This window comes from Echinops telfairi, unplaced genomic scaffold, assembly GCF_000313985.2.
Source record: "Echinops telfairi isolate 266 unplaced genomic scaffold, ASM31398v2 ScPeMD7_24;HRSCAF=84, whole genome shotgun sequence".
Classification (NCBI taxonomy): domain Eukaryota; kingdom Metazoa; phylum Chordata; class Mammalia; order Afrosoricida; family Tenrecidae; genus Echinops; species Echinops telfairi.
Genome location: NW_022103921.1, coordinates 7,017,223 through 7,036,481, shown reverse-complemented (window position 1 = coordinate 7,036,481; position 19,259 = coordinate 7,017,223). Strand labels below are relative to the sequence as shown.

The 19,259-nt window shown below is 39.0% G+C and overlaps 1 protein-coding gene across 2 annotated transcripts in view; it reads right to left on the bottom strand.

Annotated features, from left to right (window-relative positions):
* The window catches only part of ANKRD12 (ankyrin repeat domain 12), a 116,864-nt gene that overhangs the window by 78,119 nt on the left and 19,486 nt on the right, over positions 1-19,259 (bottom strand). The window contains exons 3-6 of one of the 2 annotated variants that reach the window (XM_004714065.4): positions 17,157-17,225; positions 12,508-12,654; positions 10,752-10,952; positions 8,606-8,748 (exon numbers count right to left, since the gene is read on the bottom strand). In XM_004714065.4, the coding sequence (XP_004714122.1) occupies positions 8,606-8,748; positions 10,752-10,952; positions 12,508-12,654; positions 17,157-17,225 (560 nt within the window). The remainder of the gene's footprint in view (positions 1-8,605; positions 8,749-10,751; positions 10,953-12,507; positions 12,655-17,156; positions 17,226-19,259) is intronic. The other variant, XM_030885304.2, reaches the window with a different exon arrangement.

Sequence of the window (19,259 nt, the reverse complement as noted above, 5' to 3'; positions counted from 1 at the left end):
GAGACAGCAAGGCGAGGCTCGCCGAGCTATTTATCCCTTTGTCTTTCAATTAAACTGCGACCTTATTAATCTCACATGTGTTTACTGGCCAGGTTGGCACAATAAACCTATCACAATCCACCCTTTGTCAATTTGGCACCTATACACAATTCTTCAGCCATATATAATTTCCAGACATTAATGAAATCACAATTATACTTAACATCAAACATCTATCATATATATAAATGAAAACACACTGATCCAATTGTATCTGGTATGTCATACATGAACAAAGGAAAGATATTCAATAAGCACATATAAAGAAAATAATTTGACAATCACAACCTCGCTTTTGCAATTGATCACGTGGTTGTAACTGATAGGTTGAGCTACCTTCTTCTACAACACATTCTGTATTACCTTTGTCCTCGGCAAGCACCTCAGGTGGCTGTGGTTCTTTGCCTGATGTGATGGCCCAGACCTTCATTTCTGAGGGGTCTGTGTTATTAGATGTCCTGTCAGGATTAGGTTGCTGTAATTTATCATTTACTTTAATCACAGGGCATGGTACTAAGAGACGGCCTATGGGATCTCCTGGATTCCAGACATATTCTTCTTTACCTCCATTATATAACACCAGTCCAATTTCTCCTTGGTAATCAGGATCAATCACACCACTCAGTACAGTGACACCCTTTCTAATCTGTTGATCCAAAGGCATGAGAAGCCCAAAGTGGCCAGGGGGCATTCTCAGCTGCTCCAAAGGCATGAGAATCCCAAAGTGGCCAGGACACATTCTCAGCTGACAGTTCAGTGGAACCTGTGCTGTGTTTCCAGATGGGAGAGTTTCTTCCTTCGAGACCAGGACCTCCAGGCCTGAAGACATAGGGTTCCTGGGACAGGAAGCAAAAATGCTGCAAGTGGATCACTAGGAGTAACACTGAATGGTGCCATGCCAGCTTCCACCCCTTGGTTCCTGGACCCATGAATCCTGGCTATTGGAGACACAGCACCATATATTGGCCACTGGTTTAGAGCAAATACAGCCGCCTGGAGAACAATGCCCCAGCCCCGCAAGTTGTTGCCACCTAGTTGGCACTGTAACTGTGTCTTTAGGAGGCCATTCTATTCTGTCAAGCCAGCTGCTTCAAGATGATGAGGAAGATGATACGACCGGTGGAGTCCATGAGCATGGGCCCATTGCTGCACTGCATTTACTTGAAGTGAGTTCCTTGATCTGAAGCAATGCTATATGGATGTCATGCCAGTGGATGAGGCATTATGTAAGTTCACAAATGGTAGTTTTGGCATAAGCATTGCGTGCAGGGAAGGCAAATCCATATTCAGAGTAGGTGTCTATTCCAGTAAAAACAAAATGCTGCCCCCTCCATGATGGAAGTGGTCCTAAGTAATCAACCTACCACACCAAGTTGCTGGTTGATCTCCCTGAGGGATGGTCCCATATCTTGGACTTAATGTTGGTTTCTGCTGCTGGCAGATGGGGCACTCAGCAGTGGCAGTTGCCAAGTCAGCCTTGGTGAGTGGAAGTCTATGTCGCTGCACCCATGCATAACCTCCATCCCTGCCACCATGTCCACTTTGTTCATGTGCCCATTGGGCGGTGACAGGAGCCGCAGAGGAAAATAGAGGACTAGTCTCCACAGTGCATGTCATCTTAATCACTTGACTGTGAAAGTCCTCCTCTTCAGAGGTAACCCTTTGGTGAGCGTTCGCATGAGACACGATTATCCTTACTTGGCCCAGTCAGAGAGGTCTGTCCACATACCTCTTCCCCACACCTCCTTATCACCAATTTTCCAATCATGTTCCTTCCAATTCCCTGACCATCCTCAGCCAAGCCATTAGTCACAGCCCATGAATCAATATACAATCTCACATCTGGCCATTTTTCCTTACAGGCAAACTGAACGGCCAGGTGCACTACTCGAAGTTCTGACCATTGGGAGGATTTTCCTTCACCACTGTCCTTTAAGGAGATCCCAGAAATGGGCTGTAGTGCTGCTGTTGTCCACTTACGAATGGCACCTGCATATCATGCAGAGCCATCAGTAAACCAAGCATGATTTTCTTCAATTAAGTTACCATAAGGAACTCCCCAGGAGGCCACAGGTGCAGACTGGGAGAAGGAAGGTACAGTGACAGGAGTGAAGAATGTGGGCATTGGGCCACTTCTTCATGCATCTTACTTGTCTTCTCAGGTCCTGTTTTGGACCAATCTTGTATATGCCACTTCCATTTAATAATGTAGTGTTGCTGTACAGGTCTAACTTTATGATTCTGTGGGTCAGATAACACCCAGTTATGATGGGCAGCTCAGGCCTTACGGTGACTTGCTGGCCCATGGTGAGGTGTTCAGTTTCCATCAAGTCCAAGTAATAGGGCAACAACTGCATTTCAAAGGGGAAGGAGTTGTCTTCAGAGGATGGTAGTACTTTACTTCAAAATCCCAACAGTCTATGCTGTGATTCACCAATAGTGGTCTGCCAAAAACTCCACACTGCATCTCTATCTACAACAGACACCTCTAGCACAAAGTCCATAAGTTCAGTATTAGTCCATAAGTTTGATATTAGCCCATGAATTCCTGTTTAGACTCATACAAACGTGCAATGATGCAGAATGTGTAGGAAGATCACAGGCAAGAGGGTGGAAAGTCCTGTGGACCCAGGTTTCTGGCTGCCATCAGCGTAGCTACAAGTGACTTGTCAACAGGAAGGTCAAGAAGAGAGAGAGTGTGTTCTGCCTCCAGGGTGGAAGAAGGGAAATCCCAGAATCCTCATGAGAAAGCCACACCCATAAGGAGTGATCACCAGGCTGTGACCTGATTGACAGGCTAGACACTGCCCCTTCATTCTTTTATCAAGTTGACATGAAATTGTGTCACCACCACACCAATCATTGCAACTATTCAAATTTATGCACCAATTACAAAAGGTGGTGATGGAGAAAGAAGTAGCGGGGCCCTCCTTCCCACCCACCTACCTGTCAGAAGTGCCCATAGCAAGTAACAGATTACCCAATCCTCTTCTACCAGCAACCAGTTGGAAATAGATCAAACATGCAATCAAGATCTATTGATAATTACTGGTGATTGGAATGTAAAAGTTGGAAGCAAAAAGACAGGAAAAAGGAGTTGGAAAACATGGACTTGGTGAAAAAAATGAAGTTGGAGATTGCATGGTACAATTTTGCAAAACCAATGACTTGCTCATAACAAATACCTTTTTTCAACAACACAAAAGGCGACTACACACAAATTACTATATCTGTAGGAAGACAAGATGGAGAAACTCAATATTAGCAGATTAAACCAGACTAGGGGCTGACTGGAATTAAGCATTCATTAAATTTAGGATAAAAGTGAAGAAAATTAAAACAAGTCCATGATAGCTAAAATACGACCTTGAGTCTAGCACACCTGTATTTAGAGAATATTTCAAGGACAGATTTGATGCATTGAACACTAATGACAGGAGACCTATAGGAGCACATCAAGACCATCAATCATGAAGAAAGCAAAAGGTCACTAAAAAGAGGAAAGAAAGAAAAGATCAAAGGATGTCAGAAGAGACTCTGAAACTTGTTCTTAATCACAGGGCAGTTAAAGCACATAGAAGAAAGGATGAAGTCAAGGAGATGAATGGAAAATTGCAAAGAGCCACTTGAGAAGACAAAGCCAAATATTATAATGAAATGTGCAAAGACCTAGAATTAGAAAACCAAAAGGGCAGACACTCAGCATATCTTAAACTGAAAGAACTCAAGAAAAATTCAAACCTTGACTTGAAATCTTGAAAGAAACTATGGCAAAATACTGAATGATGCAGGATGCATCAAGAAAAGATAGAAAGGTTGGAGGGGCAAGATGGTGACCAGGTAAGTAGCTCACGCCCGGAGTCCCGTGGAGATCGGTGAGTGGGGAGATTTGGGGGCCAAGTAAGGGTGCCAAGACTGTCAGTCGATCCCCGAGACAGCCCAGAGCATTTCTCTGAACCAGAAGCTGACTTCAGTCCCAGCGCCTGCACTCCCTGTGGACTCCCAAGGTCTCAGGCCTACCAGATGCCTCTTCTGTGGAGCTTCGGGCGCCTGCCATTCAGGCATAAGGTGGGGGCTTCTGCTCTGCCTCAGCACTCCACGCAGATCCACCAGCCAGACCCTCACAACCCAGAGGTCCCTGCCCCATCTTGGCACTCCACACAGATCCACCAGCCAGGCCACACTCTCCCCACCAGAGGTTCCCATTTCACCGTGATGCTCCGGGCCTCCCAGGTGTCAGGCACAAGTCTGGCAGAAGCTTGTGCAGCTGCGGCTTATGGCCCCAAGCCTTTGGAGCTTTCCCATTGCATTCTCCATTCTGCCTTCTGAAATTAACACCCCTCCACGCCCCATGCTCTGATCAATGGATCTGCGTGCTAACAGAAGTAGCGGGGCCCTCCTTCCCACCCACCTACCTGTCAGAAGTGCCCGTAGCGAGTAACAGATTACTCAATCCTCACGTCATCCCCAAACTATGCGCCCTTGTGCTCGGGCCAATACTTTCCATCAGACTGCAGCATGCACAGCTTCAAACAGCCCCTACCGAGGGCTGAGGGTGGCTGGAGCACAAAGCATAAGCCAATTCAAGACAGAAACCCCAGCAGGACAAAGGTGAAACACAACCCATCAAGGCAGCTGGCTATAGGAAATCTACAGAAACACCCACACTGACCTCCCAAAGAGAGAGACCAGGGTTCTGTGACTCCCAGGAAAATGGCACCTAGTTCCAATAAATCGACAAAAAACCAGGAAGCTGCTTCCACAGCTTCAACATGAAAAGATAAACAAAATTCAATGCCAGAGGATGACCTGGACCTAACGGCACTCATAGAAAAGGCAGGTGTTGACCTCCCACAGAGAGAAATCTTCAGAATGCTGCTCAGAGTCATATAGGATAGGAGGGAAGCATTACAGAAAAAGGATGAAACGATAGAGGAAATAAAGGCCATGCACCAAAGGGAAATTCAGGAATTAAGGGGTGAAATAACAAAAACTAATAGCAAATTCACGGGCTTTGCCCAGGGAATGGAGGAGGCAGAGAACCGCATCAGTGACCTAGAGGACTCACAAGCAGAAATGAATAAACATGAGAAAAACTCCAAGGCCACCAGAGAAGCTGGAGGAAACCTCAGCTATGTCTCATGCTATGAGAAGAAACAACATCAGAATAATTGGATTGCCGGAAGAAAACACATTAAGGAAATCAATGTCACAAATAGGGATTGAATTCTTGGAGGAAAACTTCCCCAGCTTAATGAACGAAACCAGGCAACCAATCATCCATGAGGCCACAAGAACACCAGCTAAACTGAATCCCAAGAAGAAGTCATCAAGACATATAGTTGTTAAACTATCCAACTTTGAGGAAAAGGAGAAAATTATGAGAGCAGTTAGGGAAAAACAAGCAGTCACATATAAAGGCAAGCAGATAATATGCTCAGACCTATCAGTGGACACTATGAAGAGGAGGAGAGTGGAGCAACATATTCCGAAAACTGAAAGAAATAACACAAACCCAAGTATACGCTATCCAGTCAAATTATCTATCAAGGTTGATGGAGAAGTGAGAGTCTTCCTGGAAAAGGAAAAACTCAAACGAATACGCTAAAAAAACCCAGCACTACAAAAGATCTTGCTGACCCAGTACGGGCAGAAGAACCACACTCACCAAGCACAAGTAAGAGACCACCACAGAGAACAACTCCACCCAGAGGGCAACAAAGGGATAAAAGCTCCCAAGATACCACTGGCTCATTGATGGAAAGAAGGCAAGAATGAACCACAAACACACACATGAACAACCCAAGGAAAATAAATGGATGTAGGAAAACACCCAACATGAGGGATAAAATGACATCACAGAGTTCACAGATGGATGTAATAACCCTGAATATCTATGGAATGAACTCAGGCCTTAAGAGACAGAGGCTAACAGATTGGCTTAGAAAAGGCAACTCCTAGATCTGCTACCTTCAGGAGACACATCTCAAGATTACAGACAAAAATAGGCTTTGAATCAAAGACTGGAGAAAAACACACAAAGCAAACAGCAATTAAAAAAAAGCAGGAGTAGCAATTCTAATCTTGGATAAAATCGATCTCAATATGCAAACCATAAAAAGATAAGGAGGGACACTATATAATGCTGAAGGCAACCATAGACCAAGAACCACTAAGCATTCTAACATTTACTTGCTGAACAAGCGATCAGAAGAATATCCAAAAGATGAAAAAAGAAATCACAGACTCAACAATTATAGTGGGTGACTTCAATACACCGCTCTCTGAGAAAGACAGATCACAGGGAAAGACATTCAACAAAGAGGCTAAAGATCTAAACACTACAATTAGACAATTTGACCTAATAGAAATGTAGAGAGCTTTCCACCCAAATACAAAAAAAAAAATTAAAATTCTTTTCAAGTACACATGGCACATATTCGAAGAAAGACCACATGCTGGGCATAAGTTAGATATGCATAAATTTAAGCACATTGATACCATACAGACCTCTCTCTCTGACAAATGTGCCATAAGGTGGGAAATCAACAAAAGGCAGATGAAGAATATAAGGGCAAACAATTTAAGGATGAATAACTCTCTATTGCAAAAGGAGTATGTATTGCCCCAGATCAGAGAGGAAATTAGGAAATTTCTAGAAACTAATGAAATGAGAACACGACATACCAAAACTTATGGGCCACCGTCATCTGAGGAAGTTTCATAGCAATACATACACACATAAAAAAGGAAGAAAGACTTATTATTGATATGCTGGCACAAAACTTATACCAATTAGAGCAGAGTCAACAGGACAATTCACCTGATAGCAAAAGAAAAGAAATAAAAATCAGGGCTGAGATTCAAGAGAGGGAAAAGAAAAAAACTATGGAAAAAGTTAATGCTGCTAAAAGTTGGTCCTTTGACAGGATAAACAGAATCAACTAACCACTGGAAAACCTAAACAAAGAAAGGAAGGAACAAATTTCAATACCCAGAATTCTCCAAAAGAGTAATAAGAGAGACCACAGAATGGGAAAACATCTTTAGCAATGACACATCAGACAAAGGCCTTATTACTAAAATCTACAATACTCTGCTAACTTATAAGAAAAAAAACCAATTGTCCACTGAGGAGGTGGGAAAAGGACCTGAACAGAAGTGTCTTATGCACAGAAACCCAAATGGCCAATAAACATATGAGGAAATGGTCCAGGTCCCTAGCCATAAGATAAATGCAAATTAAAACGACCTGAGATATAGTCCTCAATATAGCCCAATTAAAAAAAAATCAGAAAGTAACAAATGTGTGAGGGGATGTGGACAGATAGGAACTCTCATCCACTGCTGGTGGACATGTAGGTACGTACAGCCATTATGGAGATCAACTTGGCGATAACTAAAACAGATGAAAGTGAGCTACTATATGATCCAGCAATCCCCCTACTGGGCATATACCCAGAAGAGGCAAGAAACAAATCACAGCCAGATATCTGTGCCCCCATGTTCATCGCGGCACAGTTCACAATGGCAAGGGGTTGGAAACAACCCAAATTTCCATTAACAGAAAAATGGATTAGACAACTGTGGTACATACATACAATGTAGTACTAAGCAACCCTAAAAAACAGGATGAACACATGAAGCACATCGCCGTATGGGAAGGACTGGAGGAAATTATGCTAATTAAAGTAAGCCAAGCACCAAAGGACAAGTACAACTTGAGTTTGCTGAGGTAATCTTAAAAATGCAAAAGGGGCGTAGGAAAAAGCTACTGTATGTATATATTCCTGGGGTGAGGTCCAGGTAAAATGGTAGGGGCCAGACCAAATCCAGGGATACATATGGAAGCCAACTAAAAAGAAGGGGGGAAAAGGAATGGGTAGCTGGGGGAACAGGGCACTGACCCACACAGGGGTAGGGTGTTGTGTCTCCACAAGGAAAGAGGGACCAGACTTTAAGTGGGCACTCCAAGACGAGAACGTAACACACTGGCATGAAGCAAGGAACCCATAGAGAGGCCTGAGGGGCCGGCCCCATTAACAACTAAGTGGACAGCCCCCTCCCCGCAGAAGAATGCACTTCAGAGGACCGCACTGAAGCTGCAGCTCAGGGAGAGGGACAAGTCTGATCAGAGCACACAGGAGCAAATGAAGGGAGAGGAAGAGAGAGTGGAGCACATCCTGGCCTACCAAGCCCTGAGGGCAGTATTTGTGCTCTGCTACCATAAAATTTATAGTCCCAAACCCAGACCCCAAGTGCAATTCTACTCTTTCACATGGGGTCTAGCTACTGCCCGCTTATGAGGTGACCTGTGTGATGAGGGACCAAGGGCTGCTAACAGCCATGTGAGTGAGCTTTGATGTGGACTCCCCTCCACTTGAGTCATCAGATGAATTTGCAGCCCTGGCTGGCAGCTTAATAGCAACCACATGGAAGACCATCAGGTAGAGGCACCCAGCTAAGCCTGGCTTTCGGACCCACAGAAACAAAATGTTTGTTTGTTTGTTTGTTTTCAAAGATATAGAAAGGATATATATGTTGCTGATTTTTTCATCATACTTACATCTCTGTGCCCACTACTAGCAGAATCATGGAGTGGAGTATCATCATCTAATCCTTGTGTGTTAACATCTGCTCCAGCTGCTATAAGTATCTTAGCAACATCATAGTATCCAACATTGCAAGCTTCATGCAGTGGTGTCCAACCTACAGTGACAATATTAATTTAAACATGGCTCACCTGTACTAATTAAAGATACATGCACATATGTGGCACATCAATCCTACACGCACTTGCTACCGAAGGAAAAAGGAGTGAGAAGAAAACTATTAAAACTGAATACCTAAGAACAGCAATCATTTTACAGAAAGTTCACTAAATACAATATAATTTTTATTGGCACTAAGTATTTCTATCCCTGTTAAGAGTTACAATCTCAGAAATCACAGGGGCCAGTCTCGGAAAGCCACAGGGGTTGTTTTATTCTGTCTGACTGTGTTGTTTACAATCATAATTCTGATGCTCGCAATCTTGTGTCGCTTCTATAGGAAGCTAAGAGATAGGAAGAGAGACCATGCTGTCTCTGCGACACTACTAAATCTTAAACATAATGCAGAAGGGGGAAATGAACACCGAGGGAAATAGCTTAACATGTTAACCAAGTATTATTATAATTACTTTTGTAGTAAAAAAGTGACATGCCCAGTGAAAAACTGCAAAAGCGATCATCATTAGTGAGGAAATACACTTCCTGTATATAATCCTACCGCCCAGATACAATTTCTTATCTTGGAGGAAAAAATAACCTTTTTCTTTTAAACCGTTTTTGTGTTTGCTGTACTACATTTCTTCAGATGATTATACTTTTATATAATATTATGGAAAAAGATGAGGTGATCTGCTCCTTAATAAATAGCCTCAAGGGTTGTGGATTTGGTTTATCAAATAAAAAGTACAGCAGAAAAGGGAGGAGATAAGCAGAAAAGAGGCCGCACGAATTCCCTGCTATTGAGCCAGTTCTGACTCATAGCTACCTGAGAGGTCAGAGTAGAACTAGGTTGCTAAGACTGTCTTTCTGGGAGTAGATCTTTCTCCCATTGACTGGTGGTTTCGAACTTTTGACCTATTGGTGAGCAGCCCAATTCATAACCCACTGTGCCACTAGGGCTAGATAACATTACATTGATAATATGCAGTTTTATTGTAGAAATGCAAAGAATTGCTCTTTCACATATTCTTGTTGGTAGTGTAAATTGACAAAAGGCTTCTTCTGAAAGGCAATATGACCATGTTTTTTAAATACACATGTCTTTGATTTAGTAATTTACCTTCTACTGAAATACATAACTACACAAAGATATTCATACACAGGTGTTCACTATAGCATTACCTATGGAAATTTATACCATATTGTTCAACTATTAAATTAAATGAAATAAACCTAATATATGTACTGACAAATATCTGTTAGATATTAGGTTTAAAAAAAAGCAAGTTGTGTAACTACAGAGTGGTAGCAATATATGAAATGCTCTCACTCATGTTTTTAAAGTGAAGCCTAAATGCTCTCTCTCTATATATAAATATATGGTAACAAAGAAACCAGAACGGATAACTTTCTACGTTTTAAGAATAGCTACGTGGAAATAAAAGAAACTAGCGATTAGGAGTTAGTGTGATATATGAAATCAAGGTGAGTATCTACATTGTTCTCTGTACTTTTACTGTTTGAATTCTTTATTGCAAGAAAGTACTGATGTGCGATTTGAATGAAGGTAAAAATGCCATCACCACTAGAGTATAATTCCTCAAGCTCAAGTTTATAACTGTTCTTGAAAGAACTGTGAATGAACTAACTACTTTGAAAATATGTAACTGAAATTCACCTATCCAAAACCTACAGCTTCCAAGTACATTCCACCTTTTAGTTAGCAGTCGGGTCCTTTAACTATTAGGCCACTAGGGTGCCTTAATTCACCTACAATATACCAATAAAATGCTTTCTATTAAAAAAAATTGAATAATTATTGATTTGAAACTGGAACAGATATTAGAATTTTATGTACACGCTACCAAAAAAGTGCAATAAATGTAGTGCACTTTTGAAACTCTTTCCATCAAAAAGAATAATGGTATGTGGAAGTAAACATAATGTTCTGAAAATTTAAATTTTAGTTTCTGAATATTTGTCTTGAATTTTGAGTCATACCTGCAAAATCTTTCACATTCACATTTGCCCCTAAACTTATTAATTCTTTAACTTGCTTCACATCTCCTCGTATAGCTGCCATGTGTAAAGGAGTTTCACCACGCTCATTTCTTTTATTAACTTTATCTTTTTGTCGCGATGAGGAACTGGGAGTTTTCTTTTGGGTGGGTGTTGCTTGTGATGGATGATTTGGTGTAGAATCTACAAGAAAGAAAAATGTTAACAAGCGTTTCCGGTATTCTGTACAACCACCTAAATGCTTTTATTGCCTTCATTGTAATTTTCTGGAACCGAAGGAGAGTATTTCTCTCAACCTGATAATTAGAAACTTGATTTGTGTGATATGTTAATAACTTGACCCAAACATATGGAATAAGATCTTCCTTTTAGGGCTGTCAAATATCACATTAGTCAATTCAGAAATATATTTCATAACGTCAATTCATAAAGTTAGCTTAAAATAATAAAATATAAAGTATGTACACCCAAAGAGTTTTACCATTCACTAATTTGATGAACTGTAAAACAGTGCATTTTTCAGGGAAACATTAGGTTATCGTTCTCAGAATCAGAAGAAATAAACTTGAAAGCTAGGGTGTACTTGTGACACAAAGTACTGGAGTTCTGCTCTGATAGCCAATGCAAACTATGATCATGGATGATTTTAATATGAAATGAATACAGGTTTATAAACCCAGGGTGTAAAAGAAGCACAAGAAGTTTGAAAAAAGGCCTAGACAAATTGGGATATAAATGAATTCATATAGAATATTGCAATGCACATGTAAAAAATAGTAGTAATATACAATGTTATTAATCTGGGTTTGAAAAATGGATAATTATGTCAATAAATAAAACAGTGAATTTTAAACTGCAAATAGCTTGATATTTCAAAATCTTTTCATTCTAATTTTAAATGTTACAAAAAAAGCTGAGCAGGATTTACCCTTAGATAAAAATAACTAATTACAAAAGAGGATTATAGTATAAACACTACCAAACCACACTGGTTGCCATTAGGTTAATTCCAACTTTTAGCATTCCTATACAATAGTTTCCAAAGCTGCATTCTTTATGAAGGAAGTGGTGCGTTCAAACCACCTGCTGACTTGTCAGTCAGATGAATGCTTAACCCTGTGCCACAGGCTGTCATAGTGTACTCCCATGTATACGGAAGAACAAACTTTCACAAATGGCACAGATTTCTAGGCCTGCATATGCCTCGGGCAGTTCTGAAATAACACCAAACCAGTTGCCATCAAATAAATTTTGACTCATGGAGACACTAAACTTAAGTAGAAATCGAAAATGATATAAATTGATCATATTTCAGTTATTTTTCTTTTAAAAAGAATGTAGTGGGGAGAGGGGGAGGTTGGGGGAAAGGAAGTGGGAAACTGTAGTAGATTTCAAAAATCATAATGTGGTAAAATTACCAATTTATATCCCACGTGAAATGAAAAGTAGACTATAAACCTGAAAGCAGCCTTACAAAATGATTGCTCGAGTTGAGTAACCCATTCTGAATTACTTGATTGGCAAAAATGTATTGAATGCATACTAAGTGCAAAGATCTCTGCTCTTGTCAATCTACTGAGAGACAGAGATAACAAATTATAATGCAAATAAATTAAATCACAAACTTGAAATTCTGATAAAATCCAGGAAAGATCAAAATGAGAAGCACTTAAAAATGAAATACTTGTTAAAGGCTAGAGCTGACTGACAAGAATTCAGAATACACATAAGCTGTCACCTGGACTGTTGTCTCGTGCTGTCATCTGCATAAGCAGCGCCATTTGCTTTCGCTCAGAGAGTGGATAGCCGAAAAGAATGCTAACCGGGGTGGATTTCTTATTCCCAGCTTCCTTCCTTGCCTTCTTCTTTTCTGGACCTTCTTTCTCTAGAAGCATTAATAGATAGGTAGGAACTTGAAACACATTTTAAGTATCAAAAGAAAAACATAAAGCAAAACACAGTTTTAAACCATAGATGCTATATATGCATATAAGTTTATATTACATTAAATAGTAGTAAGAGACCAAAGAACACTAGATTTTTATTACATAGTATAAGCAATTTTCTTCTTGAATTCTCTGAAAAAGCATATTTTAGTGGTATTATTTTTAGAAAATTAGTTAACATTTAGAAACTTACTTTTAGTAAAATCTATTTTTAATAACTCAGTTTTCTACAATTTAACATTGCTATTATTTCAAATATCCTAAAACACTTCAAATACTCAGATAGTATTACGTCTTTGAAATTTCTATTTCATTAATTATAAATTTATTCTGAATTACTGTTGTTATATTAGAATGTTTCGATCTTCAAATTACCTTCCTAATTCCTTTAATGATTTGCACAATTTACTATGAAGCTAAGTGTTTCATCACTTTAGGCAAGTTTCATCTTACTGAATAGCTATTGAAAAAAGTACTTGTTATTCACTTTCTTCCAGTCATATAATGATTTATCATGAAATGACACTTATTAAGGCTAAAAATGGGCAATTTAGTGGTTCCTTGTAGTCATGAGTTAACAGGAATCCTGCAAATCCAAAAATCCCCAACGATTCCTTTCAAAGAGATCTTTGTGACCTGTCACAAAATCAGCTCTTAGACTGAGCAATGCATCCAGCATTTCTCATTAAATGTCAGGAAACAATTTGAAGTGTATTTCACAGATGAATGATGCATGTTTTTCCTTTCTTTAGGAATTTTCTGGAAGTTAATCCAAGTGGTCTTGAGCCTCCTAATGCAGATGGTCTGGTGACTATCCAGGTGTTTATTTGGAGAACCCTATTATTATCAACCCAATGCTATCAAGTCAATCCAACTTTTAGTAACCCCACCCACAGTTCCTGAGGCTTGAGTCCTCCCCGGGACAGAGAGCCTCATCTTACTCTCTGAGTGGCCGGTGGGCTCTTACCCCGACCTTGCTGTTAGCGATCCAATCGCCTCGTCACAGCGCCAGGAGGGCTTCTATGTGTGCCCTCATCCTCCCACCTATACCCCTCAGAAAGACCTGGGATTTACGGGTCATATTGGAAGGTACTTTCAGAAAAGAAATGTAAAATGAAAAAATTTAAACTTAAAAAAAAGATAAAAAGTTTATGTAAATACAGGAATTGAAGTTAATACAGTCCCTTTTTAATGAAGATATGCAGTAGCGAGGGTATTCTGAGATACACATTTATTAACTTAGAAAATTCTAAGATCGTAATAATAATAGTTTGATGTTATTAGTAGTAGTAAGAACTCTTAATAATTCTTCTAAAATACCACTTATTTAAGTTACTGGCATCCTAATGTTCATACTTTGTTGTCCACAAACCACTCAGAATTTAGTAGCTCCTATTATGTCTGGTTTGCTTTGTTTATTACATAACAAAAAAGTTCTAAAGTTATTTAAACCAATCTTTAATCATATCTTTAATATACTTTTAGATTCATATTTATCCTATCATTATCATTAATAATCCAATTTAGTAGAAATCCAGTATCCTATTGGTATTTAACCTTAGCACTAAAATTATGATAAACTTCTAGACAAGACTTTTGGAGAAGCCTAAATTCTTCCTAAGCCATATACTTTTCTGATTAATTTTTTGTGTGCTTTTCTCTAGCATTTAATGAGAAAACATAATTATCAATACTGACTCATGGTGAGTCCATGTGTACACAGCAGTATTGTTATCTGAATAAAAATATTCGAATAAACGTATTTTCCCCAAAAACTGAAATATGTAACTGAAAATTTTACACAAAACACAAAAAATGCTTTAAGGAAATAAATACAATCTCATAATTGAAGGAAACCAATATAGAAAAAAATTAGTGCATTTATGAAATGTTTGAAAAAGAATACTCTAATATGGCACATAATTAGCTTAAGGAAGACAGTACAACACTTATAATTAACTGAGAATTACATACTGCCAAAGGAATAAAGACATAATTATTGTATTTTAGAAAAGCATTCCAATAAGATGTCTGAGTTCGTGTTTAATCTGGGTTAGGAAAAGAAGAAAAGTGAACAACAGTAGCTATCCAGGTTACACATATGCATCTATCATTCTTCAATACCATAGACACTATGTTAACATGTCCCAAAGTGTGCAATTTCAAGTCTAATGTATTCAACAAGAGTTTGACTCTTTGGGGTCTATCCTGCGAAGAACCTGCTCCCTTTGACCTGTCCAAGTTAAATATGATCACACAGTACATCAAAAAGAGTTAAGTACTTCTCACGTTTCAATTACTGAAAGATGTCTTTATTTGTTTCACAACAGATCACTTTAAAGCATAAGTACAAACACAAAATGTGGTCATTTTGGACAGTCTTCAACTGATTTGAAATTCCACTCATCTCCTGCTACGGTTACTGTTAGTTGCCACTGCGCGGATTCTGACGCATGGGCTCCCACGTGTGTTTAATACAACTGCTCTCCGACCTTTCAGAAGCAGACCACCACGTCTGTTTTAGGAAGTGTCTGGACGGGTCTGAACTCTCAATTTTTTGGCCAGTAGACAAATGCTTACCTTTCTATACCCCTAGGGACGCCTGCCTTGGTTTTTAAAAAACCTGAAAAATTCACTGCTGGCTACTCAGTACATTCTGACTCATAATGACCCTAAAGGACCCTAAAGATCAGAGCTGTCTCTTCGGATTTCCAAGAATTGAACCTTTAAAGGTGAACGCTTTCTCCAAGGGAGACGCTGGTGGGTTTAAACCACTGACCTTACCGTTAGCAGTTCAATACAATAGTTCATTATGCTCCCTATTTGTATAGAGATCACTTACAGGAAAAAGTCTTAAAGATTTACTTTAAGATTATTTAAAAGCAGTGCCTCCCTGCCTCCTGCCAAGAAACGCACTTTTTAACAATCCAACATTCTTTCACAGGTCACAAGACTTTGAGAAATGCTCTTTTCAGGTTGACCCCAAACTGTCTTATCCAATTAAGGAAAGCACATTAAGGATGAAAGTTGTTTTTCTTGAAGAATTGGCTAATTAATCTCCAGTGCTTCAAAAATGGAAACAAGGCCTTGATGTTTTCCATAAAGCACTGTGTAAGAAAAGGGACATACTGGGTGGGCACAATCAAAATGACATTTGCTGTGTGCATACATGCATTCTTTAATTTGAGAACAATACTTGCCATTACTTTCTAGGTCTAAAATTAACGAGGTGAATCTCTGATAGTTGCCCGTATTTCCTGTTGTTGATTTCTCAAAAAGACACCGAGATCACAGGTGACTTTATCTTGGGCGCGTCTGGGTGCCGTTGCGCTGACCCTGACTCACGGCAGAGCGCACTTTCAGAAGCAAGTGGCCATGCCTTTCTTCTAAGATGCCTCCGGATGGAGCAGAATCTCCAGACTTGCTTTTCAGCCAAGTACTAATCCATGCGAGGCCCCCAGAAATCCTCCCGTATTAGAAATATGCCTAACTCCTCGGTCACTAGAAGTCTTCAATGCACAGCAGATTATCAGTAAGATGTCTGCCCTCGTTTTTTACAATCGGGGACTATTGATTTATCGGTTCCAATAATAGGTTTAAGGATAATTTTAAGGGCATTTATTTTGTTTTGCTTCTACCATACTCAACCCCTTAATTTATGGAGTAAATAAAAAGTATACTACAAACAGAAGGTTCATTTCAGTGCTTAGAACTAAATGTCATATGCTGAAAATTGTTCATTTTAATACCTAGGGACTAGAAAATATTTACATTAAGAAAAAAGGTCAGAGATAAAAAGGTTTAAAAAAGGCAGCCGAAATATGCAACTAATTGGTTTCACATACTAGAGAATATTTATTCTTTATTTTAAAATGGTAATTTTATATATTCTCTTGTATTTGTGAGTGAAAACATGTTAATATTGTACCATAGCATAATAGAAAAGTCCCATGGTAATTAATGATAAAGTCATTTTCACTTTTAGTTAAATTCAAGATGGGTAGCAAAATTAAAAGACTAAAGAGCTCAATGGAATCAAAAAAATTTTTTTAAATTACTTTAAAGCACTACCTGACTTAAGGGTAAGCGAACACTGCCTTTCACAATCAGTGTACTTGGTATACCTTGTAAAGGGTATACCACAGACAGAGTATCTTCCCCTAAAACTACAGCAATCAATATTCCACGGACTGCTATTTTACATTGCTCTTTTATGTGAATTGCCAAATTGTACTATACAGCAGAATGTCCTGTTTATATATTTGCATGTGTTAGATATGAGGAACTGGGTATTAGAACAAAACTGGAATAATTTTAGTGTCATTTATGTAGCCCATTCATTACTATAGACTAGGTTTGACAACTAATTTATAATTCAGTAATTAACTGTAAATGCGACAGAAACTGCTAGCTCAACAGGAACACCTGATAATCTAATTACCTGAATATGTCCTGTAAGAAGAGATAAGTCTCTCCCCCCAGTTTTCACTTGTGTGTCCTGGATCTGAATCTATAGAATGAGACAGGAGAGAGAAGAAGGAGGGAAAAAAGCACAAGAAGGGAAATGCAGAATTCAACAAACCAACATTTTTCAAGAGATCCTCAGTTAGTCATTGCTCTATTTTTAGTTTCCCGAAAGCCAAAGGACGTTTGAAACACTGGCCAATATCTAAGATTTCAGTTCCTTCAAATAGCATATCTCACAAATTGAGAAAGTCAACAATGTAATTGGCAATAATAGGTAATACTGATGCTGTTTATTAAAACACGCCATCTCCTTTGAAGCTATTTTTTCAATTTCTGAATAATTATAAAAAGGCAGAACTCTATTACCATTTCTGAATCACACTCTGCTCTATGAATGTCAGCATCTACCCAGAATAGAACACTTTGCACTGCATTATCATTCTGCACCAATTTCTACAAGTTACACATTTCCAGATAGGAATTATGACACTGACCATTACAGAAGACCTCGTACAGAAAAAGCAGCCCCCACCAGAATAGATTTTATCAGTAAGACTATGAAAGTCTACCTAATGACTCATGACAGAGCAATGAGAGTATAGAGAATGGACCTTGGCGATACAAGGGGGTCTCAAGAAGGCTGTGACAAAGTAAAATGAGAACCTTGGAATTTTTCCACAAGCTTTTTGAAGCCCCCATGTATGTCCACAGAAGATAATGACTTATAAATAACATCATTTCAATGAGGGCAATGAATGTACAAATGTGCTTTACACAATTGATATATGTATGGATTGTGATAAGAGTTGTATGAGCCCCTAATAAAACGATTAAAACAAACAAACAAACAAAAATCATTTCCTCACAATATTATTTTGAGCTTCATATCCTCAATTTATTGACATCTATTTTTCTTTCCATGTTCATTACTATATACATAATTTATGAATACAAGGATACAAAAGTGTTGAAAAACACCACAGGACAAGTAACACCTTAAACTTTTTAAAAAGATAAGCTTATTCTTAAAATAAGGTTAAAAATGTATAAATAAGAAGGCTCACTCAATTAAAAGGAGAAAAAACATTAGTAACATTTAGACCAATTCCAAGGTCAATGGGCTCCTTTAATATTCCCATATTCATTTCTAAATCGGAAGACCTGACAACATATTATAAAAATGTATTCATTCGACCTAATCCTACATACCAGAATCCCCCTTTTTATTACTAAGATTTAATTTTGTTAACTATGTATAATTCAAGCATTTGTAACAAAACAATTGCTAGACTACAGGATTCCTCTTCGATGTCAGATTTATCAATGTACATTGTGTTAGTTCAGGTAAACTAGAGAAACAAATCCAGGGAGACTCATAGATGTGTAGGAAAGAGCTTTATATAAAAGCGTAATTACATATTATGAGAACATTCCAGCCGAGTCCAGTCCAAGTCCGTAAGTCCGATATTAGCTCCTATGTCTGATACCAGTCTATAAATTCCTCTTCAGACTCACGCAACACATGCAATGACGTCAAGTGCAGGAAGATCACAGGCCAGTGGTTCGGAAGCCTGTGGATCCAGTGGTGGCGGAAGCATCTTAGCACTAGTGTGGGTCTGCACATGGCTCTTCCAGCGCCAGCGCTCTGGCTCCATCAGCGTGTCTCCATGTGGCTTACAGGAATGTCTTGCAGGGAGATGAAGCAGAGAGTGTGTGTCTCACCTTAGAGGAGGAAGACTGGAGTTCCCAGAATCCTCAGGAGAAGGCCATGCCCTCACAGAGTCATCGCTGGCTATGACAAGATTGACAGGCTAGACTCCACCTCTTCACAAGTTGACAAGAGATCAAGTAACTGCCACATACATGCAAGGCTTAATGAACAGGTAGGCTCATAGGTATCCAAGTATTTGCTAAACTGATAGAATGTTAAAGTTTCTAATAAACTGAATGCATTTGGTTTGCAACTGTAAGAATTTTATGAGGAGTAATATTTGACATTTCATTTATAGACAATCCAAAAATTTTAAATGACTGCCACAGTTTAAAAAGCAGGAAAAAAAGGGGAGTGGGAAGAACT